At 42.2% G+C, this 25,782-nt stretch overlaps 1 protein-coding gene across 3 annotated transcripts in view; it reads left to right on the plus strand.

Annotated features, from left to right (window-relative positions):
• Positions 1–25,782, plus strand: part of TRPM8 (transient receptor potential cation channel subfamily M member 8) — a 92,996-nt gene that overhangs the window by 64,078 nt on the left and 3,136 nt on the right. For all 3 annotated transcript variants that reach the window (XM_031651123.1, NM_001168921.1, XM_031651122.1), the window contains 3 exon segments: positions 7,613–7,803; positions 18,456–18,555; positions 19,681–19,714. In XM_031651123.1, coding sequence (XP_031506983.1) covers positions 7,613–7,803; positions 18,456–18,555; positions 19,681–19,714 — 325 coding nt within the window.

Consider the following 25,782-nt stretch of genomic DNA (forward strand, 5'->3'; position numbering starts at 1 on the left):
GAAGCCTGTCTGACTCACAGGGAGCCAGCCAATGTCATGATGTCCAAATAGTGTCCAAACATCAGAGGGGCCAACATCTGAGCTGCAGAGAGAAGCAGCAGGTGATGGGTGATTATGTCTCCACAAGAGAGGGAAAAAAACCAGACCAATCCCAAAACCTGAAGCAAAGGCGAGGGGGAAGTGGGATGGCTTCAGGCCTTTCCTTACAGTGATAAGATATCGTAGCTACACTGCATAGTCCTGTAAGAACTCACCACTAACTATATTTACAGACATTAAACAAAAAGACCGACAGCTCCTAAAGCCATGGCCTTTGAGTTGTGCTAACTTGGTACATCTCAGCGAGGCACATGGTATTTAGAGCTCTCTTGAATCTATACACTGTGAGCTGTCTGAAGGAGTCATTCACGAGAACCGTGACACTTTTGTAATCCATTACCTGCATTTTGATAATGAAATGATTGAATTTGGAGCTGAGCAGGATGGGAGCCTCGTCTATCACTTTCAGGTGAAGGAGAGGAAGTCCCAACAGTTCAGTGACTGTGATCCTGGCCGCGCGTTATCTGGCTTAACTCAGGTCTCTTCCCCACAAGGCCAGAGCCACTGCATCACATCCTACTGTTGCCCCAGTCAGTGCTTAAGTGTGACAACTTGCAACATCCCTGTCCTTGGGGAGCCTTCTCGATTAGCTCCGGCTTAAACCAGAGGCCCTTTCCTTGCTAATAACTGTCCGGGGAACTCCAGAACAGCGAGAGACGCCGTGTTGGTATCCTTAGGTTAAGTCCTTGGAACACTGTTTCTGGTCATTGTTACAGTTGTTCAGGGCTTACTCTGTGAGCAGATGGCCCCAGGCTGTGACCCTTCCCTGGTACCACATCAAAATACTCATTTAAAAGCTTAACCATACACAATGGCAACCTTATTAACTGCAATGCAAATGTACCCTTGGGAATTCTGAAGGAGTATTAGAGCGCTCTCTAGATGGTGTTCAACAGAGAAAGGAAATGGACGTGAACATCTGTGATTATTCTACATTAAAATTATCGATCACAGGCCCTGTGTGGCTTATCAGAGGCAGGAAGTGAACTTAAAGTCAGTAAATGACTCCAGGTTGACTTACCAGGAGCTAGGGCGTTTATAAGCATCGTGTCCTGAACATAAGTTCACCCCATGCAGTTCTGAAAAGGACTCGTCAAACACATCCTGATGTCGAATAGTTTCTAAAAATGTTTTTCAGATCTTAGGAATAATATAAACATGCAGAAAAGTAGAAAGAAGAAAATAATGACCCGATACAAACTAAAGGTTTGAGTAGTGTGTGAACAGTCTAAGGGAGGTTATTGAATTGGGGTGAAAAGAATAGAAAGAAGAGCGCAGATAATTGTAATAGTAACAATAGCTAATATTTATTGAAGCTTTCCCATGCTGGGCGCAGGTTCAAGTGGTTTACAGGGGTCACCTCATTTAATGATGACTCATTTTTGTGTAGGTGTGTAGCCGGTGGGCTAGTTCAGGTTCTTGACTTCGGGACAGAAAAGAATTTGAAAGTGAGTCAAAAGTAAAAGCAAGCAAGAGAGTTGATTGCAAAACCAAAACACACTCTAGCAGCTGGTCAGAACGGGCCGTTCAAAGGCCAGACAGCTCTGTCCAATACTGGGGGATGTTCCTTTATGGGAAATTTGCATGATTATTCATGAAGGGGTGGGAAGGGGTGTTGCTATTAAGCATGTTAGGAGTGGTTTCTTAGACCCACACGTGCAGCGGCTGTACGTGCTAGTACATCCATCGCATGTCTCATAAGCATTTTAAATCTCCACCCGGGGGTGCGTTTTTTACTATTATAATGAGCACAGTTCAGCCCAAGGACACTAATCACAGGTTTCTGTGCTTGTGCAAGTGTGGGGATTCTTCCCTTTTGCTCCTGCCTTTTTGCTGTAGGATATTCTAACCACGAGCTCAGGATGCGGTCTGTGCACTGTTAGGCGGTTTGTTCTCTTCATCAATTTGACAAGTTTCTTATTTCCTCTCAAGGGAGGCTCTGACCACCTCATCCAACCTGCTTCAGGTGCAGGCAGCCTTATTGCCATTTTACACATAAGGAGTGGGAGGCAGAGAAAGGTTAAGTCCCTGCTGTTAAGGGAAGAGATGACATGGAAACATTTGAATATTATGTATATAATATAATGTAATATAAACAGCATGGAGAGGCTATTTGCAGAGGAGGGAGTTATTAATTGTGACTGTTGGCTGGGGGAGCCTAGGATCTGCAGCAACTGCTAGTTGGGGGTGATGTGTGCTTGAAGGATCATGTACCCAGAGCCCGGAGTGTTGGTAGGAGATGTAGAAGCAGGGGAGATAATGTTAGTCTGAGGAGGAATCAAGAGCCAGGGAGGGTGGAAAGGTGCGCAGGAGCTAGGTCATGGAGGGTCTTTTATGGCATATTAAAGAATTTGGACATTTTCCTGAAGGTGAAGAGAAATTTCATGGGTCTTCGTGCAGGTATATGGCACAGTCTTAGTTGCTTACTCTGTTAGCCATATACTAACCTGAATTATCCCTTCCAAAATCAGTGCGATCCAGTCGCTGGTCATCTCTCACTGTTGGCTGTTGTTGGCTTTGTACTTGCTTTTTTGATGTTGCAGAATGAGAGGGGAACCAGGATGTGTTACACAGTTTAACATACACACTAGTGCATCAGAGAGAGCAAAAAGTCAGTGTCACCACGGGCCATGGAGCAGTACTGGCTAGATACTGCCTGTGTGCTGGGGAAGGAGCGACAAAGGAAAATGCATGAAATCTATGCAAAGTTTGGATGAGGTGTCCATCTGATGGAGAGCTAGCTGACAAGTTTCTTGTATTTCAATGTATTTGAAAATTCTGCCATTGTTTTAGCATCTACTTTTTCCTTGTGAATTTTTTTTGCAGACTTTGCATTCTGTTCTGTGGATCTGTCTTTATATTTTGGTTTTTACTACCAAATGGCTTTGGTTACCGAAGTTTTTGTTTGTTTGTTTGTTTTTTTAAATCATTCTAACATCTGTTGTACAAGTTTCCCTCATTATTCTTATTCAAAACTTTTCTGGCATTTCTGGTATATTTAATTGTACAGAGGAGCCTAAGGCTTGTCTTGTGAATTCTTTCTTTTTTCTCCTTCCCCCAAAAATTCTTGTGAATTTTATTGTGATGATGTTAGCTTTGTAGAATCATTTAAGGGAATTTAGCATCCTACTATTGAGAAGAAATGGTATGATTTTCACTTATTCAAACATATATAATTTCCCAGTAAAGTTTTATGGTCTTTTTCATATGCATCTGGCAGATTCCTTGTTAATTTATTTCCAGCCACTTATGGTGGGGGGAAAAAAAGTAAGGTACTTTTTCTATTATGTTTTTTCAGTGACTACCTTTTGGTACATAGGAAGGATATTAAAGTTTTCCTTATTTATTCTGGAATGGCTCTCCTTACTAAATTACCTTTCTTTCTTTCTTTTTTTTTTTCTTTTTATCATGTCATGGAAAGTTCCTCCTCTTTTTTGTTTATTAAGCTCCTTTCTCTTTCTCTTCCTAATCAGAAAAGGATGTTATATGTTGCCAGAAGACTTTCTAGCAGCTATTGAAATGCTATTTTTCCTTTTGATCTAGTATTATGATGTACTGTACAAATGATGAATGATATAAATGTTTTTAATATTTAGTCATCCTATTCCGTGGTCATGGTGTATTTTTTTTTAATGTACTTCTGGACTTCATTTATGTACAAAGCTATCTGAATTCTAAACGTCTATTCCCTCTTGGTACCATTTCCACTCTCAGTGAGTTTCTGAACTGCTGTCCCTCTGCAGGGCCTCTCCTTCCTTCTCCTCTCCTGCTCAGCTGAAGGTGCTCAACTGGTTTCAGGAGATGGACCTCAGCTGTCACTGCACGTCTCCAGCCAGCTGGGTGTTTGCCAGGGACAGGACGCCAAGGGCACAAGATATTGCTGGAGAGATGCACAAAGGGAAAATTGCAGAATTCTCTCAGGGACAACACCAGATGGCCACTGGTTGTCAAGGAGACTTTGAGAACCATCTCAGTTGGGGCGGGTGAGACCCTGGGCATGAGAGATGGTCTGTAAGCCACTCTGATGCTTGCTTTGCTGAGGGGGTGTGCACGTGTTGGCCCAGAAAATCCTTTTTTGCAGAGTTCACTCTCCCCTTTACAGAATTTGAAAACAATGTCTACAGAATAAAAACATTGTTTTAGGAAAGCAGGTGGAAGCATCACTCCATTAGGAGCCCCCCTCTGGAGAACCCTCATGTCTATTTGGCTGAGTCCTGGACTGACTTGAGAGAAACAGAACATTTTGGAAGTTGCTGCCATCCGGGTCAGGTGGACCTTGGTGTATAAATAAACCTCAGCCTAGCCGATCCTGAATATGCATTATTTATGCAAAACGGCTTTTGGGTATTAATGTCCAGTTATCAGCTGGTTCACTCACACCCCCTGGGATGTGTGCTATTTGTCTGGGAAAGCATTGCTACTCACTGGATCCACCTTTGCCCTTGAGGTACAGAGGAAGGTACCCTTCCAGCAGGAGGGGCCATGCAGTCAACCTGGTTGTCCTGGGGAACAAATGATTGGTGACATATGAGGCAGAGCTCTTTAAAGTAGGGAATGTTATAAACACAAAGCCTTATTCATGGGCACTGGCCTACGTGCACTATAGCTCGGGGATCGCAGACTTTCTCTGTAAGGGCCAGCTAGGGTCGTTGGTCAGATGTGTCAAAAGAAGCAGTATTCAGTGATGCTGTACCCACCCGCACTTCCCTGCTTTGTAAAAGCCATTCTTAGCCCATGGACTGTACAAAAACAGGTGGGGAGCTTGGCTTGGTCCCAAGTTGCAGTTTTCTAATCCTTATTTTAGATGATCTAGAAGATACGTTTTTCCCTGACTCCAAGTGGCCACTTAAGCCATGGTGCAATAAATCTCTTCCTATGTGGACTCTGCTGGGCTGCATTTCCACTCTGAGCTCTCTGAGGAAGATGGGGGCCCACTTGCCGGAGAGAATGCTTTCCCCTGCTCTGAGCATCCTGGAAGTTTCTCCTTTCAATAGGACTTATTGCTTCCTTTGGAATAATACCTCAGAAAACAACATCAATGCACGAAAATGGATGCAGTTGTTTTAATTTTTTCTTTGGTGTTAGAGTTCTGGGAAGTCAGTATAATCCTTTTTTTTTTTTTACTAGATATATAGTCAAATATTCCATTTCCTTTTTTGAAATAGAGCATCTATTTCTTTTTTGGAAATACAACATTGCTTAAAATATCTTCACGTTCATCTCGTCTTATTTATAGGTTAAATTCCCCAAATTCGAATATTTCAAGTTACTTCCAGGGATGATAATTTGAATGGTAATAGTTGTTCTGGTCCAAGTAGTAAACTCTGATTTCTGGCAAGTTCTTAGCCTGGCCTTCCCTAATCTGGGGCTGCTGCATGCACACCTGTCTCGTTGCAGCAGCAGAAGCATGCAGTGCATTTTGTAGGCAACAGAACCAGCTGCGGGCTAGAGAGGGTGGATAATGATGCTTGGTATTAGCCTCAAAGCAACCTGACCTACATTTAGAAGAAACGCCAGGCTGGCTGCTAGATTGGATTGGCTGCACTGTAATACATCCCAGTCCTGGCTGTTTTTCACCTAAGCAATCTACCACTCAGGGATGATGTGAGGATCAGTTAAGCAACCAATTTACATGCCTGGTATAGGAGCTTACATGTAAGAGATGTTTAATAAACATAAATCCTTTCCCTTTAAGGATCTCACCCTGTTCAAGAGGCACTTGCTACAAGTCTGCCTTACACAGGATCCAGACCCTAGTGTAGATTGCAGAGGTGTTACATTCATTATTAAACACCAAGATAAACGAAGCTAAACTTTAAGCAAAGCCATAACCATTGTCTGTGTAGGTTAGTGTTTTGCATAGATATCTGACATTTTTTTTTGCTTAAGATATTTAAGTCTAATGTAATGTAATGTACTAAGGTGCAAGAATGAGGTCTCATAACATATGTAATCGATTTTTCTGCCTGACCTCATTGAGGATGTTCCCCAGAATTTAGATAATTTAATGCTTCCCCCATCAGGATTTGCCTTCAAACAGTTCGTTGCAGCTTCTTTGGCTCTTGAAAGGATGATTTGATATTAGCAATAAAAATGTCTTGGATGGTTGAACTTTGCACATTGTCATATTCTTTGTAGTTATCTAAAATGCTAAGCTAGCAAGTAGCCCAATAAAATCCTTTTGAAATGAAGCACATCTCAAACCCCTTTTTTGAAATAGAGTGTTGCTTAAAACATTTCCCGCTCCCCTCTGTGAGGTGGTATCATGTAGCAGTGAAGCAAATAGACGTGGGGCTGGATTGTGGGGTCCAAATTCCGGATTCAACACTTCCTAACTGGGGGACTCAGACAATTCACTTACCTTTGTTGTGCCTCCATTTCCTGATCTGTTCATTGTAGATGATAATAGACATCATAGATAATAGACATACATCAGAGAGTTGTTTGTAGATAATGCCAATTAATTTAAGCAGATCGCTTAGAACAGTGTCTGATTTATAATAAGTGTTAGCTATTTTATAGTTTTGGTTTAATTTGTAACAGAGAAGTCCTTGGCATTATCTATTTTGGAGTAAGACACAAAATAAACATTTTAATCATTATGGAAGTAATTCATACTCATTGCGCCATGCTGGAAAGCACATGGAAAAGAGAATAAAGAGCACCCAAGACATGATGCCCAAGGTGACTGCCATTTGTGGTTGATCTGTTTCTCTTTGTGAACTGAGATTTGCATAACGAAACCATATTGTAAGCACAAGTTTGAGCCTAATTATTTTCACTTAACATATATGATAAGCATCTCCCCATAGTAAAACCATTATTCATAACTTTAATGGCTGCATAATGTAATCCTATTGATTAACCATAATGTGTGACACATTTTCCTAGTGATGAACATTAAGTTTCTTTCTTTCTGTTTGAGTAGTGGGTGGGGGCAGCTGTTACCTATGGTGCTGGTGGCCAATAGTCATGCATATATATTCATTTACATATATATTTTTTCTTGGTATTTCCTTATTCTTAGGGTAAGTTCCCAGAAGTAAAGTCACTGGGTCAAAGGGATGAACATTCTTAAGGCTCTTGATAAACACTAACAAGCTGTTTTCTTCCCAGGCTGTTTACACTTAGACATGGATGAGGGCCACCATGCTAGTTCCAAGGGTGTTGACATCTTGGACCCCTTTGTATCTAACATCATGAGAAAATGAACACAAAAAGAGAATCGTTGAAATATCTTGAAATAAAATAATTTTAAAGTTTGTTGAGCATTTTTTTGTGATTAAAAAAAACAAAACACCAAAAGCCAGACACACTTTTGACCCAGCATGAATTGAAGACCACTTTCACCTCCTGCTGAGGTATTTTGGCTCTTGTATCAGTCTGGGTTCTTCTCTCCTGTCTGGACTTAAGCTATTGCAGTAATAGCTTAATACCACTATTGCCATACTTGGCAGTTTAGCGATGAGGCATGCACGATGCTAAGTCTTGGCTTTCTCTCTTCCCTCGCCAGCTACACGGTGGGCACCGTCCAGGAGAACAATGACCAGGTCTGGAAGTTCCAGAGGTACTTCCTGGTGCAGGAGTACTGCAGCCGCCTCAATATCCCCTTCCCCTTCGTCGTCTTCGCTTACTTCTACATGGTGGTGAAGAAGTGCTTCAAGTGTTGCTGTAAGGAGAAAAACATGGAGTCTTCTGTCTGCTGTGAGTGGTCTATCCATGTGGGCTTGGGATCAGAGGCAGCGATTAATTTCAGGGAAAGATGCCTGGTGTGTATCTCAACAGGAAGGAGTTATTCACAAGTTCTTTCACTGTTCACATCTGTACATCTGTAAAGATCAGGCATCAGGCCAACCAATGAATTGCCCTAGAGGAAGCGTAGATGAAGAAAGCACTGTGGAACTGCCGGGATAGCCTACTTTGCAGGGAATGAATGACTTTGGGACAGATCATGTAATAATGTAAATAGTATGTTGAACGGGCAGAAATCATGGGATAGAGTCCAGTCATGACTTTGTTTTTGCTTTTCATTGTTCCCATGAAATTTATTCTCTAGGAACCTTTAAACCTGACTCCAGCAGGGTTTGTGACTCTTCTTAGGAAAATGGAAAATCTTACAATTGTTTTACTTGAGAAAACATCATCTCAGTTTAGAAATAGGAACATGTGGCTGGGCGCGGTGGCTCATGCCTATAATCTCAGCACTTTGAGAGGTCGAGGTGGGCGGATTGCCTGAGCTCATGAGTTCGTGACCAGCCTAGGCAACACGGTGAAACTCCATCTCTACTAAAATACAAAAAAATTAGCCGGGCGTGTCAGTGTGCGCCTGTAGTCCCAGCTACTTGGGAGGCTGAGGCAGGAGAATTGCTTGAACCTGGGAGGTGGAGCTTGCAGTGAGCCGAGATCACACCACTGCCCTCCAACCTGGGCAACAGAGCGAGACTCCATCTGAAGGAAGGAAGGAAGGAAGGAAGGAAGGAAGGAAGGAAGGGAGGGAGGAACGTGCAGTTCAATATATTAACCAGCCTATTAATTGCTATTTAGCGGTGAGACTCCCCCTCCCCCTCACCCCTCCCAGCTGATGGGGCTGTCAGGGAGGGTGGGCAGTGAGCTGTTCCCTCCCTTCTTTCCCATTCGCCGGCTGTGGGGACTGACCCTCCGCAGCTGGAGCACAGAGGGACAGGATGGGAAGGCCAGCTGAAAGCCTTTTCTTAGCGATGCTGTTCTGGGCTGCCCCATGCCCTCTAGCCTGGCACATGAAACTGATCCTTGATTGTGTGGGCACTCAGGGGTCCTTCAGAGAGTCCCCTGGCTGTCCCCTCTGACCCCAACTCCTAGGACTTGGCCATGTTTTCTGGTGGCTGCCCCCACCCCAGCCTCTGGTTTCCAGGGGTCCACCCCACAGACTCCCCACACTAATCTCTTCAGGAAGGCAGCCATCAACCCATCCACACATCGGACTGTGGATCATTCTGACTCTTATGTGGTCACCTACCTTCTTAGCCCTCACAAACTGGGGTGCAGGCAGCTCCCCACCCAGCCACCTCTCCCTACCCCTGAAGTGGGAGCAGCTGTCAGCCGCATGTCATTTGAATGCAGGCAGCTGGCACCCAGCTCTCTTCCTGGCCCTGCAGGAGCCCACACCAGGCTTGGATTTCTCCCAGAATCACTAAGCCAGACAATCTTCCTAGCCCGCAGTTACACCTCAACCAGATTAAGCATACAGGGAGGAAGGGACCTGTTTTTATTCGTTTGGATGTTTGGACACAAAAGAAAAGGTAGAAAGGGTACCCCTGGCCTTTTTCCTCACCCCCTAACCTCAGACCTAAGCCAAGGATCCATCTCTGGGGTGGGGGTGTAGCTGTGGGGCCAACTCCTCCATCAGGCACAGTGCCAGGGCCCACAGGACCTCAGGGGCTCCTGAACATCTTTACGTTTTCTTTAAAAATCAGAAGAAAAAAATGAGCCTTTAGATTAAAGAAAGTGTTCTCACATGTATTAATGTATTTGTTTTACACCAACTAAGTCATAAAATATTTTTAATATTTTTTTTCTGAAGGAAGGGACTCAGGATGGCAAATGTGCCGAGGGCCTAGGGTGACCATCTCATCGTGGTTTGCCCAGGACTTCCCCATCTTAGTACTGAGAGTCCTGCATCCTGGGAAACCAGTTAGGATGAGCAGCCTGCGTCCAACCAGTTGGGGTGCCAGCTAGTGCCCATCCAGTTAGGGTGAGCAGCGTGTACCCATCCAGTTAGGGTGAGCCACCTGTGCCTATCCGGTTAGGGTGAGCAGATTGTACCCAGCTAGTTAGGGTGAGCCACTTGTGCACATCCAGTTAGGGTGCCAGTTTGTGCCCACCCAGTCAGGGTAAGCAGCCTGTGCCCATCCAGTCAGGGTGAGTCGCCTGTGCCCATCCAGTTAGGGTGAGCCATGTGTGCCCATCCAGTTAGGGTGGGCCATGTGTGCCCATCCAGTCAGGGTGGGCCATGTGTGCCCATCCAGTCAGGGTTAGCAGCCTATGCCCATCCAGTTAGAGTGAGCCACCTGTGCCTATCCAGTCAGGGTGAGCCGCTTGTGCCCATCCAGTTAGGGTGAGCCACCTGTGCCCATCCAGTTAGGGTGGGCCACCTGTGCCCATCCAGTCAGGGTGAGTCACCTGTGCCCATCCAGTTAGGGTGAGCAGATTGTACCCAGCTAGTTAGGGTGAGCCACTTGTGCCCATCCAGTTAGGGTGCCAGTTTGTGCCCACTCAGGGTGAGCAGCCTGCGCCCATCTGATTAGGGTGAGTAGCTTGACCCCATCCTGTTCAGGTTAGCAGAGTGTACCCATTCAGTTAGGGTGAGCAGCTTGTGCCTATCTGCCCAGGACTATCCCAATTGTAACATGGAAATTTCTGCCTTCTGGGAACCTCCTTGGTTTCAGGGACTGCTGGTCACCCTTCTGGTCTTCACATGGCCCCATGTGCTGACAAGGGATGTAGAGTTAATGACTCGGGTTGGACCATGCTTTGGTACCTTCAGGATTTTCATTTTCAGTTACGTTCTTGTGAAAAAAATTAAGGAGGGCCATTTTAGGTCTCTAACTGAATCAGTTATATATAATTGTGTAACAAGTCACCCCGAAACTTGGTTTCCTGAAAGCATTTATTTGCCCTTGATTCTGTGGGTCCCTCCTGGGGCGGGGCAGGGCTGAGCTGGGCTGGGCTGGGCTGGCTGCCTCTGCTCCTTGAAGCATCCAGTGGTTGGAAGCTGGGCCCCAGGCTGGCTGGTCCGGACGTCCACACGCATTCTCATGTGCAGGGCTGGCTAGGCAGCACAGGGAGTCTCAGTGTCACCACACATAGCAGCTGGGTTCCTGCAAAGAGCAGGTGCTGCAAGGCCCCTGAGGCCGTGGCTCAGAAAGTCAGATGACGTCACTTCTGCTGCATTCTATTAGTCCAAGCAAGTCACAGGCCCACCCAGACAGAGCTGGTAGAGAATGTGACTGCGCTTCTGGGTGGGAAGGACAGCCTACCCGGTGGGTGGAAGAATCCATGGCCCTGTTTGGCCATTGTGGCCCTGTTTGGCCACCTACCACTCTAGGCATCACTGAGCTGAATGCGCTGGTCCTCTGAGAGTGCCTCCCCCACCCAACGCTGGTCTATCAAAAGAAGGAGAGCTTCTCACTGCCCATCCTACTCCCAATCACACCAGAAATGCGTGGCTCCCTTGGAGCAAGGTGCATGGGGGCTTACCTCTCATTAACTCACCTACCATACCAGACTTGGGTAGTTTGAGCAGTCCAACGTTGTCTTTGATGCCTTGAACAATTTAAACCCAAATTTTCTGTGCCCTGACATCTGCAGCTGCATTCACGCCTGGAAAATGCTGGTTACATGGGCTGACCCCAGGGTGCCTTTCCTGATCCTCACCATGCCCAGGCAGTTCCAGCAGATCTTTAAGAAAGAGCTTCTTCAGCATACTCTGCACTTAGCTGATTTTCTGTTACTACTGTTCCAAAATTGATATATTTTCACAAGTAATTTGAAGATCGAGTATGTTTTCCATTCTTGAAAAAACCTTTCCTGAGCACGTTCTTTCTGAGCAGCATCTGTGGTCAATGTGGATGATTTATTTATTTATTTATTTATTTATTTATTTATTTATTTATTTTTGAGACAGAGTCTCACTGTGTTGTCCGGGCTGGAGTGCAGTGGCACGATCTTGGCTCACTGCAACCTCCGCCTCCTGGGTTCAAGCAATTCTCCTGCCTCAGCCTCCCAAGTAGCTGGGACTACAGGCGCCTGCCACCAAGCCTGGCTAATTTTTGTATTTATAGTAGAGAAAGGGTTTCACTATTTTGGCCAGGCTGGTCTTGAACTCCTGACTTCGTGATCTGCCCGCCTCGACCTCCCAAAGTGCTGGGATTACAGGCATGAGCCACTGTCCCCCGGCCCTATGTCGATGTTTTTAAAATGCATAAACTTGGCTCCAGAAAATGACCTTTGGCAATTTGGGATTGAAATGGCTAACGGCTTCCTTGATATTTATAAATTATTCGGTTATCTCATTACGGTCAGGGAGGAAAAATATCTTTTCTTCTACCTATCTTAGGCTCATGGCTGAGATCCCTATAGTAAAAGACAGAGTAACAAGAGGAAAGCATAGAAATTTAATGTAAGTTTTATGTGGCATCGGAGCCTTCATAAGGAAAGGAAGATCCAAAGAAACAACCTTTTTTTTTTTTGGAAATGGTGTCTCGCTCTGTCCCCCGGGCTGGAGTGCAGTGGCACAATCTTGGCTCTCTGAAGCCTCCACCTCCGGAGTTCAAGCAATGCCCTTGCCTCAGAATCTTGAGTAGCTGGGATTACAGGGGTGCACCACCATGCCAGGCTGATTTTTGTATTTTTAGTAGGGACAGGTTTTGCCATGTTGACCAGGCTGGTCTCGAACTCCTGACCTCAAGCGATCCGCCTGCCTCAGCCTCCTAAAGTTCTGGGATTACAGGCGTTAGCTACTGTTCTCAGCCAAACTTGAACATTTTTAATGGTAGGTTTAATGAAGAGTGGAGGGTTGTGGAGAAATAGGATAGGGCAAACAGAGTATGATCCCATGGTAATAAACTGGAGACCTAGCAAGGCCTATGCATTCACATTTCTCTCTGCATCCCTGTGTCTTTGGAGATGAGGACACTCTTTTCCTCTACGTATAAGGAGGGTGCCTCTCACATGAGGGTCCTATGACCTGCTGTAGGGGAAGGTCAGAAAATCCTTCCTAGGTGATATGACCTGCTTCAGGGGAGAGGGGCAGGAAAAGTCAGATCAGAGAGACCTTCCTGATTGTGTGGTTTTTCTCCAGTTCTTTCCGTTTAAAATATCCAAAATGCCATGGTGCCATATTTTGAGGTAGTGGGTCCTAAACCCTATCATCATTTATATTCTGGACGGCCCCCAGAAACCAATAAAAAAAAAGTGCTCATAAAATGTCTAAGTAGGGGGATAAAAGTTAGAAAGGAACATCATTGAGTTCTAATAAATTTCAGAAGCAAGAGTCTACCAACCTCATTTCCTGCCACAGTCCACTTTGGCAGAGTTCTGTAAAACGCACCCCACACTACCCACAGATCTAAATTGGAAAACTGAGTGAGCACAAGGATGTGTGGAAATTGTGCACAGGCAAGAAAAGCACAGCATGAAAAGGAGCACCCCCTGCTTAGCACCTATAAAAATAAATAGTGTAAAAGCAGTCCTCTTGCAGGAGGGGGTCAGTCCTGCACAAACATGAAGTCTCAGTTCTGGGGATGCAGCCATGAACAACAGCACATGGGCTGGGCCTGGAGGCCATCATTTGGTGGGAGCTAGACCAGAGGTGAGGTAGATAATTTCATGGAGAGCCTGCGATGCAGGGAGTGAGGGGGCCTAGGAGAGCCAATTCAACAAATGCATGCCAAGAGCCTGCCACATGATAGTGGGCCCTGTGGATATGGTGCTAAATAAGATAGAAGCTATCTGTGCCCTTGAGCAGGACTCATCATCTGGGAGAGTGGGGAGCAGAGAATGAAAATGGAAAGGCCTTAATTTAAAAGTGTGGGAAACACTAATTTTAGGGATTGTGCAGGGGGTTATGATGGCCACAGAGAGGACATTTAAACCCTTGACTAGAGTGCCTCAGGGAATATTTATGGAGGAAGGGAATATTCAAGCTAAGACCCAGAAGATGAATTGGAATTAGCCAGGCAAAGGGGCAGAGGCTGAGATGGCACGACAGAGCAAGGAGTGGGCAGAGGGATGAGGGAGTTAAGAGAGGTAGGTGGACAGGGGAGAGAAGACCTCGGGACTGAGGGTTGTAGGAGACGAGTGTAAGGCTTGGGCTGTATCCTACAGCCATGTTTTAGCTCCATACAGTCCCCCTCTCCCTGCCATCAGCCCACCAAGTCACAATGTGCCATCCTGAATCCCAGAGGAAGGAAAAATTGTAGACAGGAGACACGACAGTGCAAGAAATGGTGACAAGAACCATGAAACATACATCATGACACCTCATTGATGATTGGACTTGTTTCCCTCAAGGCAGAAGTGAGCAAAGAAACTCCCAGGGCCAGTTTGGGGAGACCCACAAATCACCACGTGGAATTGGCTTCTCAGGTCCTGATGCTCACTCCTGTGACTTGGGGAAGATGTTGGCGGAGGGGAGGGTCGTGAGATGCTCCCCCGCTTACACCTGGAACACTACTGAAAAAAGAAAAGTCGCTGTTAGATAGGAAATTTGGAGTCAAGGGCAATTTGGAAGTGGAAAATCTAGGGGAGAATCCAGTACATGTGACTAAAGGAATAGGGTTAGGTGGTCCTTCTCTCTGCTTTTTTTAAAATCCTCATTCTACTGTTCGCAGGTGTTGTGTCTTTCCGCGGCTGCTGGACAGGTGTTGCCTTCTGTTTTTTTCCTAAGGGTATTTGATAAAATGGTCACTGACGGCGGCCACCACTGGATTCATGTTCCATAGAGGGCTGATTCTGTCTGTGCCTTTAGTGTAATCTCAAATATTTTGAAGATTCAGAAAGTAAAAATATAAATTTTGCTAACCTAGACATGGTAATTGGTGGCAATTAAGAAACATTTAACTTGCCAGGAAGCATCGTTTTTTTGTGGGGTTCTTGAACTACTTAGAAATGGAGACAAAGTACTCATAAATATTACTTTAAATATTGATCATAACATATTTCTGTGTTCTCCCTATAGCTGTGAGCCCTAAAGTCTGGCTTTCAGAATGCAAATGTATTCACGACCCCGAACTCCTGTCACACCTTAAAGAATCATCGTAGTCAACTCTTTTAACAGCATTATTTTAAGATGTTAAATGTCACTTTGGGGATGTCATTAACAATCACACATACGTAACTGCCGTTCTTAATGAAGAAAGTGTTTTGACAATTTGGATAAGTTGCTGTCTTTCTTTCCATCGTTTTGCCTTGAAAGACAAAGTGATTCCATTCTAACTAAAAGCACAAAAAGTCTTTACATCAGGGAGAGGATTTGGAAGTTCAGATCTGGAATTTGACTATACTCAAAAATGGCACCCAGATACTAGAAACACTTAATGACACGCCTCAGGACTCTTGTTGGTTCTGTCTTAAAGCCATGTCATGGCTGGTGGCTATAGGACCTGGGAGAAGACTTAGGGGGCCATTCGGTGCCTTCATGTAACGGAAGCCCTACAAGCGTCATACTTTTTTCTGAATGATTCAGGGGAAAAAACAAACAATGGATAAAAGTTGCAGTGAGGAAGATTTTGATTCAGTACAAAGAACAATGTCTAACAGTGTGGGCTATCTGGAAATGAGATTAATTGTTCTGTAGAGGTAGTGAACTGCCCATCACTAGTGGGATTCAGGTTGAGGATGTGTGGGAGGAAGGGACTGCATGGGATAAAGGTCCATTCTCCAAAGATACATTGTACTCAGTCCAGGATCAGGAGAATCGGGAAATTCAGTACTCCAGATTAGGGATGAAGTTGAAAAGGCAGGACAAAATTCATTACATTCCCCTAAAACATATTTATTGATTAAGCACAATATGACTATAAAATGGAAACAAATCCCCCAATTTGGCCAGCAAATGACAAGAGGCTTCAGCTCAAGGAAGCCACCAGATAAGTCAGACATGAATGAGTGAATTTGGACCTGTCTCCCAAGTGGGCCCCTGGGAGAGTGGCGATCTCATAATAATCAGAGAAATGATGTAACTGTTGATGTTATCCCTCTTCAGACAGTTTATATTCTCAGGAAGAAACAAAGAAACAGTGAGAATAGGAGACGGCAGAAGGACAGGATCTTTCTCCACCCTCGGGTGGTGTGGTGGTAATGGGACAGAGAGAGCCAGAAGCCCCACTTACTAACTGCCGACCCCCCAGGGTGCCTGTCACTGCCTGCTCATTTGCTTCGTCTCCTTGGCGATGACTAATGCCTGAAACCACAGCACTTGGCAGTTGCCAGGACCTCTAGTTGGCAATTCATTTCCTACATGTACTTTGCTTTGCCTCCAAATGACAGCGACGTCATGGGTTTAATTTTGAAATTGTTCTTCTTTGGATTTTTCAAATGACTTTCAGATAAGCAGAATCCAAAGTTTGACTTTTGGTACTTTTTTTGGTGACATTTTCAAGTAATAAAAAAGTATGCTACCCAGTAATTGCTTTTTCATAAAATATATCATTTTTCATGATTCAGAAAGCAATCCATATTCATTATAGGACATTTGAAAAATATAGGAAAGCACAAATAAAGATGAAGAGCACATGTAACCCACCATCCAGAGGTAAATACTGTCAACACACTGGTGTTTATTCTGTTATTCTTGTGTGGGTGTGTAGGAATTGGATTGCTCTGTGTACACACATCCATAATCTAACTTGCTCATTTAACTAATAATACATTGCCAACTTTTTCCATATCCACAAATAACAATCTAATCTATATGACAATCTTCAACTGTGGAGTAGTATTCCAGCCTATGAATGCACCATAATTAATCAGTTCCTTGTTAACCATGTAGATTGTTTCAATGCTTTTGCTAGCATAAAATGCTATGTTAAAGAGTTCTATGCATTCGTTTCTGAGCACATGAATACTTTTTTCCTTCGAATTATTTCTAAAGAGAAATTTCTAAATAAAGGGTATGTACCTCTTAAGTCTTTGTATATTGCCTGTCCCCCCTCCTCCACCTTCTGGTCCCTCATTACCCTAAGGCAATAACAACTGACAGATTTTCCCCTCATATGGAAGGACTATTTATCCACGTTCTTGCCAATACGGGATATAGTCATTATTTCACTGCTAATTTTCCAGTATGGTTAGTGAAAATGCTATGTCATCATTTCAATCAGCAATTTATTTGACTGTTACAGAGGTTGGTCATTTTTTTTTTATTTTTTGGTAATTTGTCATCCTTGCTTTCTGGCTGTCTGTGTCCAGGAGTGTCTACCCTTTCCGTGCTGATTTTTAAGCACTCCTGTTGGACTTCCTCATTGATTTTGTTTGAAGAAAAGACATTGAAACTTCTTTGTTGGGAAAAATACAATTCAAAAAATTAGTTAAGAATTATTTTGTAGAATGAGTAACCACACTTAAAAATAAATCCATATTTGCTATGTAGAATTTGCTTAAATCGAGGCTGCACACAGTGGCTGAAGCCTATAAACCCAGAACTTTGGGAGGCTGAGGTGGGTAGACCACTTGAGGTCAGGAGTTTGAGACCAGCCTGGGCCAACATGATGAAACCCCGTCTCTACTAAAAATATACAAATTAGCTGGGTTTGGTGGTATGCGCCTGTAGTCCCAGCTACTTGGGAGGCTGAGGCAGGAGATTTGCTTGAACCCAGGAGGCGGAGGTTGCAGTGAGCCGAGATTGCACCACTGTACTCCAGCCTGGGCGATAAGAGTGAAACTTCATCTACACACACACACACACACACACACACACACACACACACACACAAAGAATTTGCTTTAATCCAACCACATGCATATTGGTTCTGTCTTTGACCCCCAATTAATTCTTTTTAAATCCAGAGAAATCTTATAATTATTTCTAAACTCTAAGATGTTGATGAATACATTTAAATGGTAACTCAAAAGTTAAAAACGACATAAATTTATTTCAAGTGGACGTGTGTGTGGGCATATGTGCGCTCCTGTCCCCGTGAATTTGTGTGGAGGTTTGACATCCATTGCATTTGTACTTGAAATATAGGTGACATGTGGATCTGTTCTTTTGTTGTCTTGTCATCTGAAAGGCTCAGGCACCATAATTAATTGAACTAAGGATCTTACTTGAATATGTCCCAGAACAATTTTAGGGCATGCTCTATCTTAGGTGAATTTTCTTTGAGGTCCACGTCTCATGTTTCAGGACAGGAACAATGCCTTGGGCTTATTTTCCTCTCCTCCAGATCTCCTACCCCAATTTTAGGTTGAGAGTAGGTACACAATTCATCAGCAATTATCTAGCTGAATGGTTTAGCATTTTTATGTCATCAAAATGGAATAAGAGCACATATCAAATGGGAGGACTAAATTCATTAGTGGAATGATTTTGCTAAGTCACAAAACACACAGATAGGATTTGGATCGATGTCTATTTAGAATAAAGATTGCATTCTTATTTCATGCAGGCAGCTTCAATTCCTCATTGTTACGGAGAAAGCCATTACTATTCCATCACTCCGATGCTGTCACTAGGAGGTAACATTAGTTAGACCAGCCTGTGCGGGATGAATCTCATTCTTAGTTCCAGAGTCTCACAAAATGCCTAGAAGATCTTAATTTAGGAAGCAAGGGGCAAATGAAACAATTTGAATGTTTTCTTTTTCTCATTATTCAAGGTTTCAAAAATGAGGACAACGAGACTTTGGCATGGGAGGGTGTCATGAAGGAAAATTACCTTGTCAAGATCAACACGAAAGCCAACGACACCTCAGAGGAGTATGTCAGACATCCCTTTCTACTTTGCAAGGCTCCCTCTAGACATAAGCCCACAGATTGTAGGCAGCTTATCTGAGCAAACTCAGTAAAGAGCATTTTCAACAGAGAGCAATACCACCACAAAGATATTACCCGGGCAATTGAAGGTGACAAACACATAAGTGTGTGCCAGCCTTTGGAGAAGGGGAAAAAACACCCATCTACTATCCCAATTGCCCTTCAAGGCCCTGGGAGAGAAAGAGGTATTTGGAGCCTGCAGTGCAGGGCCATGAAACTGAGTAACGAGAAGAGGGTGGGTCCCCTGCTGCAGCTGCAGAGGTCGGTTCTGGCAAGACTCACAGGTCATGGGCCATTGGCATTATCTTGCAAGTGCCACACACCTATTTATCTTTGTGGTGAAGAAGTACAGAGACGAGAAGATAGACAAACCATTTTCTTGATCTATTACAGGCTGCCCCTGAAAAATCCTGAATTCATTTATGAATCGCCTGAAGCTGTTATAAAATCCATGTGATTAAGAAATACATTGATAAAACATCTTATAGAAATAGATAAGTCATAGCTAAGTCTGTAGGTGGCCCACAAGTAATATGCCGTGAAGTGTGTAGAGTGTGCTCTTATTGTAAAGGTTAACGTTCTTCACTGACAGCTGTCACTCTTCCTGAGAGCTCAAAACACCTCAAGTTTCACTCTAACAAAATATGAGTATACATAAGCACAACGAATACCTTTGCTGGGTTCAATACAGCTATTGAAAGAAGCATGGGATGCTCATTCTCTTTTAACAGCAGAGACGGTGCCATAAGCTCTCCTCTGTCCCTAGACTCTGACATCTAGGTTTTGCAAGGCACAGACAGACTTACAAGTCATTTTTCAACACCCTATCAACAGAGATAGTATTTATGTGCTGTGCTTCTAATTGTGATGAGACAAAATTCTGCTTTGTTTGGGTACTAGGAAGACAATCAGAAAGAAAGGTAAATGCAGCTGATTCTTGATCTAGCTGAGAGTGAAAATGACTTATATTCTGTACTTTAATTTAAAAGACTGCAAAATGGAGCCTAATAGCCCTCTCTCAATCTCTTTTTCTCTTGTTCACTTTGTTTTTCATTAATTTCTTTGCAGAATGAGGCATCGATTTAGACAACTGGATACAAAGGTATGGATCTGTTAATAGTTTGGATTTTTTTTTTTTTTTTTTTTTTGGTCACTAATATCTTTGAGCTTTCAACTAGAGGCCAGTAGTTATGGTCAGAAAATAAAAGAAGTTATATTCAGCTTTCTTAATTCACTGTCTAAGAGCTGGGTGCTGGAATGGAAATGCTTCTTATGCTCTAAGCATCACCCAGGTAAGCGTCTTGAAGTCCCAATTCCATGATGTCTAAAATCTTTTCTGTCTTATCTGACTCAGGGCCCCCTCTTCTCTTTCTTTCAGCTGTGGAGGCAGGTGAAGATGCTTACAATTATAGGGAACATAAGGAAGGCTCAAAAGAGCTTTCTGGGGGCCCGTGTGCCTCGATGCTCGTGTTTGCTGCCACTCTGATTTGTTGCCTGTTTTATTTGGAGGGCATTGGAAATGCGTGAGTACGCATACGAACTCCAGGCATAGACAGAGTGTGCCTGCCCTCACTCTGAGCTGGGTAGCTGAAATTATAATCAGGTTCAAATCACAATCAGGAATCACAATCGATTCCTATATGCTAGATTCCTGCCAGGCTCTGAAGAGGAGATAATATTTGGTATTCTATCACGTTATTTTGAGAATGGCATCCTGGATGATGACATTCATAGACCTTCCAGTATTGTGGCTGTTCGGTGGGTAGACAAGACCCATCTGGTTTGGCAAAATCTACACCACCCAGTACCTTGTCCATAGTATAGAGCCTTAATAAATGTTTATTGAATGAATAAATGAACAAAAGGGGTCCTTTGCAGAGCTCTCATATAAGAACGTATCTGTTTACAGTTTCTTGTGTTATTTACCCCCAACATTAAAAAAATCTAGGTAGTAGTTGTCAGCTGTGAAGGTCCTAAGTCTAGAGAACCGTGGGTTGTTCTAAGCAGCTGCAATGAGGGGCAGCATGAACCAGAAGAGAGCCCAGTGGGAAGAAGTAGGGGAGTCTGGGTTATTCTGCCTGGGAACTTGCTTGCCTCTATAGACTTGGATTTTATTCCCACGCAAGGGAAGGCTCAGGGAGTTTTAAAACCCAAGAGGGACCTATCTGGAATCCTCCTTTCAAAGTGCTCTCTGAGTGATCAGAATGATCATGGAGGAGAGGCTCCAGCAATCTGGTTGGGGAGTTGGACGCGGTAGGAACTCTTCTACGTGGCGTGTTTGTAGAGAAAACAGTATTTTAGTTTGTTTTGTTGTTTTGTTTTTTATTTGAGAGTTTATTTGGGGTGACTTTGGAGGAAGCTAATGGAAAGCCATCTTAGGGTTTGGGCAAAAGCTTCCCCAAGCCACACCTTGGTTCTGACTCTGCTGTGGGACATGCAGAGAGTGGATAGAGGAGGGCAGCAACAGTGGATGCAGGAAGAGAGGGACAGGGTGGGAGACTTGGCCCCAGCCTGGGCCCTGGGTCAGAGGAGAAGCAGTAGAATTGTGGATACAGGACCAGCTGACCTGACTCCCAGGGTCCAGAATGTTCGATTTTCGTCAGCCTGGACCCCCACTGCACAGCGCAGAGCCTTGGCCATCACTCAGGTGGTCCCACCGCCTCCCTCTCCTCCTCCCTTTCCCCTTGCTCTCTGTCTCTTTTAAATTTTCCCCTCTGTCCTCTTACCTCCCCTTCTGAACAACCAAAAAACTCTCCTTCTTTTTGCTCACACAGAATTTTAGGGATAATCTTTTGTTTCTCAAGAAAACTTTTGGAATCTCTTAAATTTATTTTAAAACAGCTTTATTGAGATATCACTGACATATCAAATTACATATATTTAAAATGTACAATTTGATGGTTTGATGCATGTATACATTGCAAAATGATCACTACAACCCAGCCCAGCTAATTAACATCGTATTACTTCTACATATTTACCATCTGTGAGTGTTGTAGGTATGTGTGAGGGAATGAGATTAATTTAAAATCTCTCCTCCTGGCAAATTTCATGGGTCCAATATTGTTAACTGTTGTCACCATGCTGTACAGTCGATCTCTAGAATTTATTTATCTTGCATAACAGAAATTTTCTGCCCTTTGACCAGTATCACCTTATTTACCCCTTCTTCTTAGCCCCCGGCAACCACCATGCTACTCTCTGACTCGATGAGTTTGACTCTTTTAGATTTCACATATAAGTGAGATAGCACAGTATTTCTCTTTCTGTGTCTGGCTTATTTTGTTTAGCATAATGTCCTTCAGCTCCACTTATGCTGTGGAAAATGGCAGGATTTCTTTCCTTATTTTAAGGCTGAAAAATATTCCATTATAGGTATATACCACATTTTCTTCATCCATTGATCTCTTGATGGACATTAGGTAGTTTCCATATTTTGGCTATTGTGAATCATGCAGCAGTGAATGTGAGAAGGCAGATATCTCTTTGTGATCCTGATTTCAATTCTTTTGGATCTAAACCCAGAGGTGGGATTGCTGGATCATATGATAACTATATTTTTATTTTTGTGAGGAACTTCTATACTGTTTTCTGTAATAGCTATATCAACTTACCTTCCCACCAATAGTGTACAAGAGTTCCCCCTTTCCCACCTCCTTGCCAACACTTACCATCTGCCTTTTTGATAATAACCATCATAACAGATGTGAAGTATGGTCTCATTGTGGTTTTGATTTGCATTTCCCTATGATTAAGTGCTGAGCACCTTTTTATATACCTGTTTGACATCTGAATTTCTTCTTTTGAGAAGTGTCTATTTAAGTTTTTTCTCACTTTTTAGTCAGTTTATTTGTATTTTTGGTATTGAGTTGTGTGAGTTCCTTATGTATTGTGGATATTAGGTGCTTACTGATAAATGGTTTGTAAATCTCTTTTTCCCACTTCATAGGTTGCCCTTTTATTTTATTTATTGCTTCTTTTGTTGTGAAGAAGATTTTGTTTTATATAATCCCACTTGATTATTTTTGCTTTTGTTGTCCTTGCTTTTGGACTCATATCCAAAAATTCATTGCCAAGACCAAAGTCAAGAAATTTTTCCCTAGGCTTTCTTCTAGGAGTTTTGCAGTTTCAAGTCTTATGTTTAAGACTTTAATCCGATATTTTGAGTTGATTTTTGTGTATAGTGTGAGATAGGGGTCCAATGTTATTCTTTTACATGTGGATATTCAGTTTTTTCAAAACCATTTATTGAAGAGACTTTCCCCACTGATGCCTTTAGATAAATCAGTTGGCTATAAATACGTGGATTTATTTCTAGGCTCTTTATTCTATTCCGTTGGTCTATATGTCTTTTTTATGCCAGTACCATACTGTTTTGATTACTTTAGCTTTGTAATATAATTTGAAGTCAGGATGTGTGATGCTTCCAGCTTAGTTCTTTTTGCTCAAGATTGCTTTGGCTATTCAGAATCTTCTGTGGTATTATATACATTTTAGGATTTTTTTTTCTATTTCTGTTAAAAAAAAAAAAGCCCATGGTATTTTGATAGGGATTGCATTGAATCTGTAGACTTCTTTGAGTAGAATGGATATTTTAACTATATTCATTTTTTCAATCCATGAACATGGGATGTTTTTCCATTTATTTGTGTCTTTTAAACTTTCCTTTATCGATGTTTTATAATTTTCAGTGTACCAGTCTTTTACTTCTCTGTTAAATTTCTAAGAACTTTATTCCTTTTGTTAATTATATTAATGGATTGTTTTCATAATTTCCCTTCTAGATAGCTCTTTGTTGAGGTATAGAAATGCCATTAATTTTTGTATGTTGACTTTGTATCCTGCAAATATACTGAATTTATTTATTAGTTCTAACAGTTTTTTTTTTGTTGTTGTTGTTGTTGTTGTTTGTTTTTTTGGTTTTTTTTTTGAGATAGAGTCTCACTCTGTCACCCAGGCTGGAGTGCAGTGGTGCAATCTCAGCTCACTGCAAACTCCGCCTCCTGGGTTCAAGCAGTTCTCCTGAGTAGCTGGGATTACAGGTGCGCACCACCATGCCCGGCTAATTTTTGTATTTTTAGTTGAGATAGGGTTTCGCATGTTGGGCAGGATGGTCTCCATCTCCTGACCTCGTGATCTGCCCACCTTGGCCTCCCAACATGCTGGGATTACAGGCGTGAGCCACCGTGCCAAGCAGTTCTAACAGTTTGTGTGTGTGTGTGTGTGTGTGTGTGTGTGTAGTCCTTAGGGTTTTCTTCATATAAGATTATGTTATCTGCAAACAGATAATTTTAGTTTTTTTCTTTTTTATTTAGATGGCTTTTCTTTTCTTTTTTTCTTGTCTGATTTCTCTGGCTAGAACTTCTCATGCTGTTAAATAGCAGTGGTGAGAATGGGCATCCTTGCCTTATTCTAGATCTTAGAGAAAAAGGTTTCAGTTTTACCCCATAAAGTATGATGTTAGTTGTGGGTTTTTCATATATGGCCTTTATTGTGTTGTGGTAAGTTCCTTCTATACCTATTTCGTTGAGAGTTTTTTTTTTTTTAATCATGAAAAGACCTCGAATTTTGTCAGCTGCTTTTTCTGCATCTATTGAGATGATCGTGTGGTTTTATCTTTCATTCTGTTAATGTGGTGTATCACACTGATGAATCTTCATATGTTGAACCACCCTTGCATACCAGTGATAAATACCACTGGGTGGTGGTGTCTCCACGGAGCCTTTTAATGTGCTCTGAAATTCAGTTTGCTAGTAATTTAGTGAGATTTCTGTATCTATGTTCCTCAGGAACATTGGCCTATAGTTTTCTTTCTTGTGTTTTCTTTTTCTGGCTTTGGTAAAAGAATAATGCTGGCCTCACACAATGAATTTGTACTTGTTCCCTTTTCTATTTTTTGGAAGAGTCTAAGGTTTGGTATTTGTTCTTCTTTGACTGTCTGCCAGAATTTACCAGTAAGCCATCTGATTTCCCAGTAAGCCATCCTGGGCTTTTCTTTGTTGAAAGCTTTTTGATTGCTGATTTTTTTTTCTTCATTTGTTGTGTGTCTGTTCAGGCTTTGTATTTCTTCTTGATTCAGGTCTTTGTAAGTTGTACATTTCTGGGATATTTCCATTTCTTCCAGGTTTATCTACCTTTTTGCATATAATTGTTTATATTAGCCCCTTCGGATTCCTTTCGTTTCTATGCCCTCTCTGTAAAGTTGTCTTTCTCATTTCTGATTGTATTTATTTGTGTCTTCTTCCTTTTTTTAAAAGGTTTGTTGATTTTGTTTATCTTTTCAAAAAACCAACTCTTACTTTCAATGATTTTTTTTCCCATTGTTTTTCGACTCTCTCTTTTTTAAAATGTATTTTGCTCTTGGAGTTTTTGCTCTACTTTAAACAGCTTACTAAAGTCATTTTACTATTAACAAATACAAGGCTCTCTCAAAAGCTCCTATAGGGAATACAAAATTTCCCCATCTCATTATACCAGAAAACAATACAATTCATCTTATGTCTGTAAGGTATGGATCTTACTATGCCTTATTTATTTTAGGAAGCCATTAGCACTTATAGTTTCATTTTGTTCTTTTATTTTTAAACAGTTAAAGAAAAAAGTTACTACTGAAATTAAGCCCAACTTAAATACAGATTTTTTGTTTCTTGAGTGAGTGATATAGCAAATTAGAAACCAAACTATACAGAAATTGCTTTTATCAAGTGTACTAATATGACGTGTAATTTAAAATGACTTCATGTATCTTTTGTAATAAATTTGTGAAACATTCATGGATCAAGATTAATTTAATTATGTCTCTTACTTAAATTGTGTGCTGTTTTTGTGTGTGTGGGGAGATCTTTTATTTGCAAAAATTTTATTAGTATCACATTATTTTTATTAGTATTATACTTTTACTAAAGCAAAACTTAATTAGTATCTTATAATTTTATTAATGTTAGTTACATAGAACATTTTTTTTTTTACATATTACTTGTTCGTATTATTGAAATCTATTATCTCTATTTGGGAGCCACTAATGATTTGCCTCTGAATAAAGTTAATATTAATTGGTTTACTAACTAAGTGCTAGTGATATGATTTCAGAAAGTAAGCAATGATCAGGATCTGAAATATCACATGCCACTCTCATTCTGCCTTATTTTAGATGTGCTGTACTTGCTATTT

This window comes from Papio anubis, chromosome 10, assembly GCF_008728515.1.
Source record: "Papio anubis isolate 15944 chromosome 10, Panubis1.0, whole genome shotgun sequence".
Lineage (NCBI taxonomy): Eukaryota > Metazoa > Chordata > Mammalia > Primates > Cercopithecidae > Papio > Papio anubis.